General features: G+C 49.3%; 1 protein-coding gene across 1 annotated transcript in view; it reads left to right on the top strand.

The window, feature by feature from the left end:
• Window positions 1-12,518, top strand: part of NID2 (nidogen 2) — an 80,345-nt gene that overhangs the window by 65,243 nt on the left and 2,584 nt on the right. Inside the window, exons 14-19 of the mRNA XM_083610975.1 lie at window positions 699-920; window positions 2,881-3,050; window positions 6,379-6,508; window positions 7,956-8,127; window positions 11,004-11,161; window positions 12,356-12,479. Of these exons, the coding sequence (XP_083467101.1) occupies window positions 699-920; window positions 2,881-3,050; window positions 6,379-6,508; window positions 7,956-8,127; window positions 11,004-11,161; window positions 12,356-12,479 (976 nt within the window). The remainder of the gene's footprint in view (window positions 1-698; window positions 921-2,880; window positions 3,051-6,378; window positions 6,509-7,955; window positions 8,128-11,003; window positions 11,162-12,355; window positions 12,480-12,518) is intronic.

Here is a 12,518-nt window from a genome sequence, read left to right as displayed (position 1 = left end):
CTTGCAGTCCATGGGACTCTCAAGAGTCTCCTCCAGCACCATAATTCAAAAGCATCCATTCTTCGGCGATGAGCCTTCTTTATGGTCCAGCTCTCACTTCCATACATCACTACTGGGAAAACCATAGCTTTTACTATACGGACCTTTGTTGGCAAGGTGATGTCTCTACTTTTTAAGATGCTGTCTAGGTTGGTCATTGCTTTCCTCCCAAGAAGCAGGCGTCTCTTAATTTCGTTATTTATTAGTGACGTGTTAAATTTCTAGACTGCCTTTTCATCCAGGGATCACAGGGCGATTTGCAATATAGAAACACAAAAATAGCTATTGACCAGAGGAGGAATGACCGCTGGGTCCTGATTCTGTAATATCTGCTAAGTTTTTGGTGCTGCCAGGTTTAAGATCTGCTGAATCTGAATGCAAGACTTCAGTGGCGATGGGCGTGGAGTCTGGGTTTTGGGAAGACCTGACGTTCCAGTGTTTCTCTTCCTTTTCAGGTTTGCAAACCTTGGTGTGGGTCACTTAAAACTAACATCTCTCAAACTTAGGTCTCCAGCTGTTGTAGGACTACGACTCCCATCATCCCTCACCACTCCTCCTGCTAGCTAGCGATGATGGGAGTTGTAGTCCAACAACAACCACGGACCCAAGTTTGAGAAACACTGATTTACACCCTCTTGGTTTTTTTGTTCTTCCTTCAGAGCCCACCCAGAGGCCGCAGACCATGTGTGAACGCTGGAGGCAGAGTCTTCTGGAGCACTACGGGGGCAGCCCGAGGGGCGACCAGTACGTGCCCCAGTGCGATGCCCTGGGCGAATTCACCCCCTTGCAATGCCACGGGAACAGCGGCTACTGCTGGTGTGTGGACGAGCATGGGCGCGAGGTCCAAGGGACGAGGTCGGAGCCTGGAGTTCCCCCCGCGTGTAAGTGCTATGGCGTCAGAAGCAATTCTCTGCAAAGCCTACAGGGGAGGCGGTTTGGCAGAACACAGGCAGCATGGCTGTTTGTGGACGGACAGGGACTCCGTGGCAGAAGACACGGGGATGGGCATGGTGGAGCCAAGGAAGGAAATCCTGTAAGGTTGGGGAAACTTTTTTTTTTCAGCCAAGGTCCACATTCAAAGGCCTGGAAACGATGCCTTATGAGGAACGGCTAAGGGAGCTGGGCATGTTTAGCCTGGAGAAGAGGAGGTTAAGGGGTGATATGATAGCCATGTTCAAATATATAAAAGGATGTCACATAGAGGAGGGAGAAAGGTTGTTTCCTGCTGCTCCAGAGAAGCGGACATGGAGCAATGGATCCAAACTACAAGAAAGAAGATTCCACCTAAACATTAGGAAGAACTTCCTGACAGTAAGAGCTGTTCGACAGTGGAATTTGCTGCCAAGGAGTGTGGTGGAGTCTCCTTCTTTGGAGGTCTTTAAGCAGAGGCTTGACAACCATATGTCAGGAGTGCTCTGATGGTGTTTCCTGCTTGGCAGGGGGTTGGACTCGATGGCCCTTGTGGTCTCTTCCAACTCTATGATTCTATGATTCTATGATTCCCTTCTAGTCAATGTTATGGGGGCCACATTTTTTTTCTACTTACCATATTTTCCCATCTATAAGACTTCTATAATACATCCATAATGCATCTATAAGACATCTATAATATATCCATGTATAAGACACCCCATATTTTTGGGGACTCAGATTTGAGAAAGTTGGGGCGGGGGAGAGAGAGAGATGTATCCATGTACAGTGGTACCTCTGGTTACGTACTTAATTCGTTTCGGAGGTCCGTTCTTAACCTGAAACTGTTCTTAACCTGAAGCACTTCTTTAGCTAATGGGGCCTCCTGCTGCTGCCGCGCCGCCGGAGCACGATTTCTGTTCTCATCCTGAAGCAAAGTTCTTAACCCAAGGTAATATTTCTCGGTTAGCGGAGTCTGCAACCTGAAGCGTCTGTAACCCGAGGTACCACTGTATAAGATGCCCCCTAATTTTTGACATTCTTTTTTAGGGGGAAAACCTAGTCTTATACAGTGGTACCTCAGGTTACATACACTTCAGGTTACATACACTTCAGGTTACAGACTCCGATAACCCAGGAATAGTGCCTTGGGTTAAGAACTTTGCTTCAGGATGAGAACAGAAATCACGGCGCAGCGGCAGCAGGAGGCCCCATTAGCTAAAGTGGTGCTTCAGGTTAAGAATAGTTTCAGGTTAAGAACGGACCTCCGGAACGAATTAAGTACTTAACCCGAGGTACCACTGTACACGGAAAAATACGGTACTTACTTACTTACACACCAATTTTATATCCCGCTTGACTGCGGAAAACCGCCAAGTCGTTTGCAAAAAAGAATGACACAGCGAGATTGTTAGTGAAAACAGTTGCGGCGTTAATTTCAAAAGAGCAATAGAATAAAAAACACACCAGCATGCTAAGAATCTGGGCATGCTTGTCCAAGCAGAAACGTTTTTAGCAGGTGCCAAAAGGAGTAAAAGGGTGTCAAGAGGCGGGGAGTTCCAGAGGGTATAACCGATGATAATTTTTAAAAGCAGATAAGAGGCTGGGGAAAGTAGCAGGAAAGACTGGTATAGAAAAGACCCTCTTGCACCCTAGCAACCCTCAATCAGAAGAAAGGGGCAGGGTCTGTGCAGGGAAGCCCCATCAAGCAATCTCGTTGGGTAGGCAGTAAGAACACACACAGTCCTTTGGGTACCATCTCTGAGCCATGTAACACCTTTTGCCTCTCCACCTGGGTGACTCAGTTGGTTAGAGCGTGGTGCTGATAGCCCCAAGGTTGCAGGTTTGATCCCCGTATGGGACAGCTACGTATTCCTGCATTGCAGGGGGTTGACTAGATGATACTCTTCCAACTCTTCGATTCTCCCGCAGGCCTGCCCAGCGTCGCCCCTCCGACCGTCCGTCCCTCTCCGCGCCCCGACGTCAGTCCACCCTCGTCCGGGACGTTCCTGCTGTACGCCCAGGGCCAGCAAATCGGTTACCTGCCTCTGAACGGCACCAGGCTTCATAAGGAGGCAGCGAAGACCCTGCTCTCCCTGCATGTAAAGTATTTTTCCTGGGGGGGGTGAGGGTGGGGTGGGGGGCAAAGGAGGAATGGGTGGCTCTGGAGGTGGGAAGACCACCTCTTCCCATGTCAAAAGACCACATGTGGGGGGCAGAGGCAGGCTAACCCCGAACCTGTGCGCAGCAATGCAGGATTCCCCAACCTGCCGCCCACATCTCTGGAGGTGGAAAGGATCTAGGATGCTGTGGTCAGTGAACTTCCTGGCTGAGTGCAGATCTGCCTTCTGGTGGTTCCCTCGATACATTGGGTATCGTGCAGCAAAGGCCCTTTGAATACCGTATTTTTCGCCCCATAGGACGCACCGGCCCATAGGACGCATCAAGTTTTTTGGGGGGGAAATAAAGGAAAAATTTTTTATTTCCCCCCCCAGGCGCTTGTGGTGCCGGCAGCGGGGAGATCAGGTCCGGGGACAGCGGGGAGACGCGCTGCGCCTCCCCACTGTCCCCGGAGCTTGCGGGGCAGGCAGCGGGGAAAAGCGCTCTTCTCCCCGCCGCCCGCCTTCAGACCAGGTCTGGGGACAGCGGGGAGACGCGCTGCGCCTCCCCACTGTCCCCGGAGCTTGCGGGGCTGGCGGCGGGGTCTCCCCTGTCACGCTCCAGGCTTCAGCGAAAGCCTGCATTCGCCCCATAGGACGCACACACATTTCCCCTTCATTTTTGGAGGGGAAAAGGTGCGTCCTATAGGGTGAAAAATACGGTAGATAGGAAGAAACTGTGATGAGGTGTTTTGATGAGGCTGCATGTGCATGATATCTGCTGGAGGGGCAACCCCCCCAACCTATACATAAATTCCTGCAACACCCCCCAATATGTTTCACAACTTAAACCCTTTTTGAGTACATGCCCTTGAAAGCTGTTAAAATGAAGAAAATAGAGAGATTTCACAGTGAAAGTTGTCTCACTGACACACAGCGTTCAAAATTGGGTTCTGGTCCCACCATGGGAAAAGGTCTGGGATCCATTTCCCCTTCCTTCCTCAAACTCTCCTGTGCCTTAAAATACTGCTCTGAAGCTCCCCTCTCAGAGACTATTCCTCCCATCTCAAACGGTTAATATTATTTGCCCAGATTTTTAAGGAGCTCCGAGCCAAGAAGTGTTGGCAAACAAAGCTTCCAGGAAACGATTGGGGTGGTGGTGGTTTGTTTTCAGCGAAAGGCCGCTGTCCTCCAGACCACCTCTTCATGGTCAGAGAGAGAGCGCTTAAACGTGAAGTAAAACAAAACCCCAGCCCAGTGGGGAATCGAGCAAATTCACAGAAAATTAAAACAGGCAGAGAGAGAGAGAGAGAGCAGGACCTCCAGGGTTTCCGCGGGGAAGAATATCACCAGTTGAACAAAAGTTTTCCCCGAAGATGCAGCTCTCTGGAGATCGTGGACTCATTTAAACACTTTTCTTGCTCTCAAACAGAAAGTTTCCAAAGAAACTGTGTATATGTGTGTTGAGGGGGGGCGGACAGAATAGACGGAATTGGTTGGTAAAAGGTGCTGATGTTTTTGAAGTTATTTGCAGGGCTGAGCCGGGACATTTTGGTGCCTGAGAAAGGATACCTTAAGTGCTCCACTGTCGGAGCTGGAACGCATCTGATTACCAGTTGGGGCCATAGCTGTCAACGTTTTCCCCTTTTAAAGGGGAAATTCCCTTATTCTGAATAGGATTCCTCGCGAGAAAAGGGAAAAGTTGACAGCTATTTTGGGCATTAAATCCTGCCGTCCAGTCAGCGCTTCCCTGCGTAGATCTGCTTAGGGGCTGACCTGGGCAGGAAAGCAGAGTTGCAGTGGTCCTGCCGTCTGTGTGAGATAGAGGGATAAATCAAGTCCAGAGACAGTTCGTTGCTATCTCTAAAAGTGTTTATTTACAAGCCACAAATCAGTCTCATTCCATCGGAGCTTTCCGGCATCTGGTTGCGCACTGTGGGATCGGGACGCTGGATTAGAAGAGTCACTGGCCTGATCCTGTGGCAGGGCTCTTTCCAGGGTGCTCCCCCCTGCCCCCAAACAAACAAAACGCAGTAGGGAGCGGACAGACACAGGCTATCCAAAAATAATTAAGCAAGTGCATTTATCGTCTTTTAGGAGCATTCAAAACCTTAGGGCTGAAGTTCATAAAATTATGCACGAAGGTGGATAGAGAAAAGCCCCCCCCCCATCTCTCATAATGCCAGAACTCATAGACATGTAATGAAGCCGAAAGTAGGAAGATAGAGAATGTAGGTGCATGCTCTGGTTATCTCCCCCTTGGACTACTGCAATGCGCTCTATGTGAGGCTACCTTTGAAGGTGACCCGGAAACTACAACTAATCCAGAATGCGACAGCCAGACTGGTGACTGGGAGCGGCTGCCAAGACCACATAATACGGTCCTGAAAGACCCACATTGGCTCCCAGTACATTTCTGAGCACAATTCAAAGTGTTGGTGCTGACCTTTAAAGCCCTAAACGGCCTCGGCCCAGTATACCTGAAGGAGCGTCTCCACCTCCAACGTTCTGCCTGGACACTGAGGTCCAGCTCCAAGGGCCTTCTGGCAGTTCCCTCACTGCGAGAAGTGAGGTTACAGGGAACCAGGCAGAGGGCCTTCTCGGTAGTGGCGCCCGCCCTGTGGAACATCCTCCCATCAAAGAGATAAACAACTACCTGACATTTAGAAGACATCTGAAGGCAGCCCTCTTTAGAGAAGCTTTTAATGTTTAATCAAATTTTTGCTTTACCGGGAGGTCAGCAAGCCTCACCAGCAGGGGGTCAATGGTTTCTCTACGTGCCTTATCGTAAAAGGGACATCTAAAAAATATGTGTTCAGGGCTTCCTATATCTCCCAGTGGACAGGCGCAAATTCTCTGGTCATATGGGACTTTTTTAAAGGATCCTTCCAAAACCGGTGAGGGCAGAGTCCAGCTTCTGGCAAGTGTAAAACCGCTTCTTGCATTTTTGGATACAAGAAAAAAGAGATATGCTGCTGGTTCAGCTGTATATCTCTCAATTTCTACAATTTTGTAGTCAGGGCACCTTAAGCAGTCCTGTTGTCTCTCGGTGTCTATAATTCTTAGCCTAACCATTGCTTTTGCTTGGCCCAAGCCGAGACTTAGAAGGGCTTGAGGGGCAAAACCCAGTTTCTGAAGAGTGTTCATATTCAGGGTTTTTCGTATTGCCTGCTAAATTAAACCAGTGCAGCCAGTTATTGACAACTAATCTAGCAAGCAGGTGGTTCCTTGTAAGTGCCGGAAGCTGGAAATAGCGACCGGGTTTCTTGGAAGCTGAGAAATGGTCTTGCCTCAATGTCTGGCTGTTCCTCTGTGTTCACACCCCCTCTAGGGTTCCATTGTGGTGGGGATTGACTACGACTGCAGAGAGAAGATGATGTACTGGACGGATGTTGCTGGTAGGACCATAAGCCGGGCGAGTCTGGAACAAGGGGCAGAACCAGAGACGATTATCCAATCGGGTATGTGAAAATTTCTTGCTTTTTAAGCAGTAAGGTAAAGGGACCCCTGACCATTAGGTCCAGTCGTGGCTGACTCTGGGGTTGTGGCGCTCATCTCGCTTTATTGGCCAAGGGAGCCGGCATACAGCTTCCGGGTCATGTGGCCAGGATGACTAAGCTGCTTATGGCGAACCAGAGCAGCGCATGGAAACGCTGTTTACCTTCCCGCCGGAGCAGTACCTATTTATCTACTTGCACTTTGATGTGCTTTCGAACTGCTAGGTTGGCAGGAGCAGGGACTGAACAACGGGAGCTCACCCCGTCGCGGGGATTCGAACCGCCGACCTTCAGATCGGCAAGTCCTAGGCTCTGTGGTTTAGACCACAGCACCACCTGCGTCCCTTTTTAAGCAGTGATTTAATAAAGTGATTTAAATAGATTTAAAAAATTATACTGCATTCTTGAGTATCCCTATATTTTATGTATTTCTGTTGCTATTGGTAACTTGAATGGAAAAGCAGTTTTACCTTATGGGTGTTCCTTTTTTCATTTGACTTTTCGAAATTCCTGCCATTAAAGACAAACTTGAATTGGGTATGTGGCTCGCTTTCTCTGGGTCCCCAGTCCGCTTTGGAGGTTGTGAAATACCCCCTGCCCCCTGCTCATATTTGCAAAGTCGGGAAACTTCCCCTAAAAGGAAAACTTGGCAGATTTTTGCTCCGAGGGAGTCTGCAAATGTCCAGGGATTGTTCTGGAGGAAGCAGGATAGATGCAGGATGCACCTATCACATGCAATGCCCAGCGCGCGGGGGGGGGGGGGGGACGGGGACAGATCAGGTATTTTGCATCAGTTGGAGGCGTGCTTTGTAAATGCCAGGCTGCAGTTCTGAAATGTTCATTGAGGGGCACCAAGAGTCAGGGAGGACTTCAAGGTGTGCAAGACTATCGGGCTTCAAAAATCTGCTAAGGCTGGATCATCAGTGTTGTTGAATTAAGCTAAGCAGTCTTAACTGGATGTTGAATAAATGTGCAATTAATCGTAATCTGGTGAACCGGGTTCGCTTCCCCGCTCCTCCACATGCAGCTGCTGGGTGACCTTGGGCTAGTCACACTTCTCTGAAGTCTCTCAGCCCCACTCACCTCACAGAGAGTTTGTTGTGGGGGAGGAAGGGAAAGGAGATTGTTAGCCACTTTGAGACTCCTTTGGGTAGTGATAAAGCAGGATATCAAATCCAAACTCTTCTAATTGTGACTGTTTTGAATTGCATTGTGCGATTCCTTATTGGATTGTGCAAACTGCTCTTGTGCATAATGCTTTTTATAGGTTTTCTCACTTCCCAGAAACCTGGAAGTGGCATGATAAACAGAACAGCACGGAACATGCAGACAGTACCCCTTTCTTAAAACCTTGAGGTCAATGAATCCTTGAGCCTCCATCAAAGTCTTTTCTGGACTTCTCCTTCCTCAGGGCTGATGAGTCCAGAAGGCCTCGCCATTGACCACCTCCGAAGGACCATGTTTTGGACAGACAGTGGCTTGGACAAAATCGAGAGTGCCCGGCTGGACGGCACAGAGCGCCGCGTCCTCTTCGCCACAGACCTCGTCAACCCTCGTGCCATCGCGGTGGATCCCATTCACGGGTGAGTGGCAGGCCCCGCAGAGAAGCAGAAGGGAAATTTCTGAAGTCGTTTTGTGACTATGACACAGTCTGAAGAGCATTTCCTTCAGCCGTCTTTGCATCGATTGCAAATTGAACCAGGGTTTGTGCGGGTTTTAGGCTGCAATCTTATACCTACATATTTGAGAGTAGCCACACTGAACTTATCGTATTTTCCCATGTATAAGACGATGGTTTTTGCTAAAAAAAAAAAAGGGTGTCGTCTTATACACAGATAGTGAACGCAGAGGGGGGATGTGTGATTAATAATAATAATAATAATAATAATAATAATAATAATAATAATTTATTTATACCCCGCCCATCTGGCTGGGTTTCCCCAGCCACTCTGGGCAGCTTCCAACAACACACTAAAATACAATAGCCTATTAAACATTAAAAGCTTCCCTAATCAGGGCTGCCTTTAGATGTCTTCTAAAAGTCTGGTGGTTGTTCTTCTCTTTGACATCTGGTGGGAGGGTGTTTCACAGGGTGGGTGCCACTACCGAGAAGGCCCTCTGCCTGGTTCCCTGTAACTTGGCTTCTCGCAGCGAGGGAACTGCCAGAAGGCTGTTGGCGCTGGACCTCAGTGTCCGGGCAGAACGATGGCAGTAGCAAGCAGGAGATTGGCAGCGGCGATTGGGCAGGTGATTGGTGGCTGTGGCAAGGCCTGCTGGCGATTGGCTGTGGCAAGGCGGGCAGGTGATTGGCAAGCTGCGGCAAGGGGGCGGGTGGGCTATTGGTGGTGGTGAGGCGGGCAGGCGATTGGCAGCTGCGGCGAGGTGTGCAATCGGCAGTCGTCGTGGCAAGCGATTGGCAGTGGTGGGCAGGTGGGTGAGCGATTGGCGGAAGTGACCTCCCCCACCCACCCCAAAAAGCTGAACAACTTAATTTATTAATTTGGGGTTTTAAAAAAATATGGGTTGTCTTTTACATGGGGGTGTCTTATACACGGAAAAATACAGTACATCTTCAATTTAAAAAAAGGAAAAAGAAGAGGGCAAAATAAACAAGGGAATGGAGCAACCCCTTTATCATAGAATCATAGAGTTGTAGAACTGGAAGGGACCTCGAGAGTCTAGTCCAACCTGCTGGAATGCAGGAAACCTGCCCACAGCCATCTCTGGGTGGGTTTGAATGACCAACCTTCTGGGTAATAGCCACACATTGGCCCATTGTGCCACATCATCACTGAGCAGACATGCACAGGGTTGTACAGGTACCGTATTTTTTGCTCTATTGGATGCACCCGACCATAGGACGCACCTTGTTTTAGAGGGGGAGAACAAGAAAAAAAATTCTCCCCCTCTCTGCTCAGCGCCCCTTCAGCGAAGCGGCAGGAGAAACAGAGCCCCTTCCATTTCTCCTCCCGCTTGGCTGAAGGGGCACGCTGCACAGCTCTCCCTCTCTGCTGAAGCCAGGAGAGTCTTGCTCTCCCGGCTTCAGCAAAAGGAACCCGAAGCCTTCGGAGCGCAGTGCAAGTTCCGGTTATCCCTGAAGCCTGGAGAGCGAAAGCAACGCAAAGTCTCTGCAGCACGGAGGGAGCGCTCCCTCTGCGCTTCGGAGGCTTCGCGTTGCTATCGCTGAAGCCAAGGAGCCTGCATTCCCTCCATAGGACGCACACACATTTCCCCTTCATTTTTGGAGGGGAAAAAGTGCGTCCTGTAGAGCGAAAAATACGGTAATAATTTTGAAGTGCAATCTCATTATTTTGTTACCCGTACAACAACCCTGTAGGGTAGACCAGTACTGTCATTATCCCCATCTTACTTGCAATTGGAGAGCCGAGGCTACAGGCAGAGGAGAGATCCAGTCAGGGGCTTTTCAATTCTGTGTTTGGTCCCTTACCTACTGCAGCTCACCAGCACTGTCAGTTTCACTCAGATGCCTATTCAGACTATATTAGCCTATATTATCAAGATTCGAACTGCTGCCCTTCTCATTAGCAAGTCCAAGAGGCTCACTGGTTTAGACCACAGCACCACCCACTGAACTCCCGTTGCTCTGTCCCAACTCCTGCCAACCTAGCAGTTTGAAAGCACACCAGTGCAAGTAGATAAATAGGCACTGCTCTGGCGGGAGAGTAAACGGTGTTTCCGTGCGCTCTGCTTTCCATCACGGTGTCCCGTTGCACCAGAAGCAGTTTAGTCCTGCTGGCCACATGACCTGGAAAGCTGTCTGTGGTCCCTCGGCCTGAAAAGCAAGATGAGCACCGCAACCCCATAGTTGCCTTTCCCTGAGCTTAACCGTCCCAGGAGTCCTTTACCTTTACCTTTTTTTACCTTTAAAAAAATGTTCCCGTTGTTATTTGCTTCCCCCCTTTTTCTGTTACAACTGTAAAAAAAGCAAAACAAAAGTCTAATGCCAAGACCAGCACTCTAACCAGCAGGTATTAATCCCCAGAGGTTTTGGCAACACAACAACAAAAAAGCATTTTTGCCTTCTTTCCAAAAGCTCAAAGGGAGTCAGCCAGTGGTGCAGATCTCAGGAATTCCTCAAGTGCAAGAGGTGCTCACAGAAGCATTCCCAGGCACCCATAGGGTCACAGAATCATAGAGTTCAAAGGGACCGCCACAGGTCATTCAGCCCACCCCCCTGCAATGCAGGAAACTTCATTGTAATTTGTGGAAGAAGCTTTTCTGTTGAAGCCAATAAAATAATTATGGTGTAGGTTTGGTTCTGGTATGTGTGTGCCTGTTTGATGTCCATGACAGCTGTTGATCCGTTCCCGGGAAGAGGTGATGAAGGAACTTCCCAAAATAATGGGAGTAGCCGGCACACAAATCTCAGGCCTCACCTTGTTTGTGTAACCACTTTGATGCACAGCCAACCTTAGTTGTTCTTGGGATCTCCCTCCAGGAATCTGTACTGGACGGATTGGAACCGCGAAGCCCCCAAAATCGAGACATCCACTGTGACTGGGGAACACAGGCGGATTTTGGTCAACCAAGACATTGGGCTGCCCAACGGCTTGACCTTCGACCCCTTCTCCAAACTGATTTGCTGGGCAGATGCAGGTAAGGGGCATTTCGTGGAGAGAAATGGAGGGGGTCAGAAATCACAGACGGGCTTTTAAGGACCCAACAGTCAAGATCAACCACATTCAGGGCTGCACTTCATGTTAATATAATTGGGTTGCCTGAATATAGAACCTTATTTATTTCCTTTAAACCTGTGTGTACAAACCTTGACTATAAAGGTTGAGAGTGTGCTCTTAAAAACCAGAAAGGATCTGACTGTGCGGCATATTTTATTTATTTTGTTCCCTTCCATTTATACCCCATTCCCTCCATTATGGAAGCCAGATTGTTTCCAGGTGCTAACCCACCTAAAACATTGACCAGACCTGGAGCTGCTTAGCTCAGCAAGGTGGTGGCTTTGTGAACCTTCAGACCAGACTTCCTCAACCTCGGCCCTCCAGATGTTTTGAGACTACAATTCCCATCATCCCTGACCACTGGTCCTGCTAGCTAGGAATCATGGGAGTTGTAGGCCAAAAACATCTGGAGGGCCAAGGTTGAGGAAGCCTGCTTCAGACCATAACCCTGGACACACAAAGGTGATGTGAAGGCATTAGGAAAATGATATTTCAGGAACGCCTGTCTCCTGTTACAGATCACTTAACTAAAGACACCTCCCTCCCCTTCCCGTAAGCATTCTGGTGTTTTCTGCCCACAGACCGTCTTTTTAGGCTAATGCTCCACTCACAATGTGCCCCCCCCAAAAAAAAACGGGATGCGCAAGTCAGTCCTTCACTTAAGGTCAGCCCAATTCTGCAACCCGAATCATCTACCGTATTGGCCCGAATATAAGCTGCAGCTTTAAAATTGGAGGGGGGAAAAGACAAAATACCTGAATATAATCCACTCCATTCCTCGCTGCTCCTGGCTGCATACTGGGGGGGGGGGGGAGAGACGTGCTGTGTTGCTGGCAGTGTTTCCCCTTCCTCGCTCTCCCCGTTCCCAGCCTTGGGGGAAGAGGACGGGGGACTAAACACAGGGCGGGTGTTGTTTTGCCGCGCTCCTGGCGCTGTTTGCCCAGCGCTCCTGGCTGCATACCGTAAGGTTGCGAATATAAGCCGCATTTTCACTTTTTACATTGCGAAAATAATGTGGCTTATATTCAGGCTAATACGGTATTTGCAATTATGGACCAGAGCAAGGAAGAGAATGCCCCCAATTTAACTCTCCCTCTTTTTGCTTTGGAAAAAGGAACCAAGAAGCTGGAATGTGCACTGCCTAACGGGACGGGGCGTCGCGTCATTCAGAACCACCTCAACTATCCCTTCAGCATCGTGAGCTATGCCAATCACTTCTACCACACGGACTGGAGAAGGTAGGTCCCAAAGGCTGGGAGAAAAGCCTCTTTCAACAC

This window comes from Podarcis filfolensis, assembly GCF_964270895.1.
Source record: "Podarcis filfolensis genome assembly, chromosome: 1".
Lineage (NCBI taxonomy): Eukaryota > Metazoa > Chordata > Lepidosauria > Squamata > Lacertidae > Podarcis > Podarcis filfolensis.
Note: the sequence above shows the minus strand (reverse complement) of the source record. Positions and strands in the feature narration are given on the sequence as shown.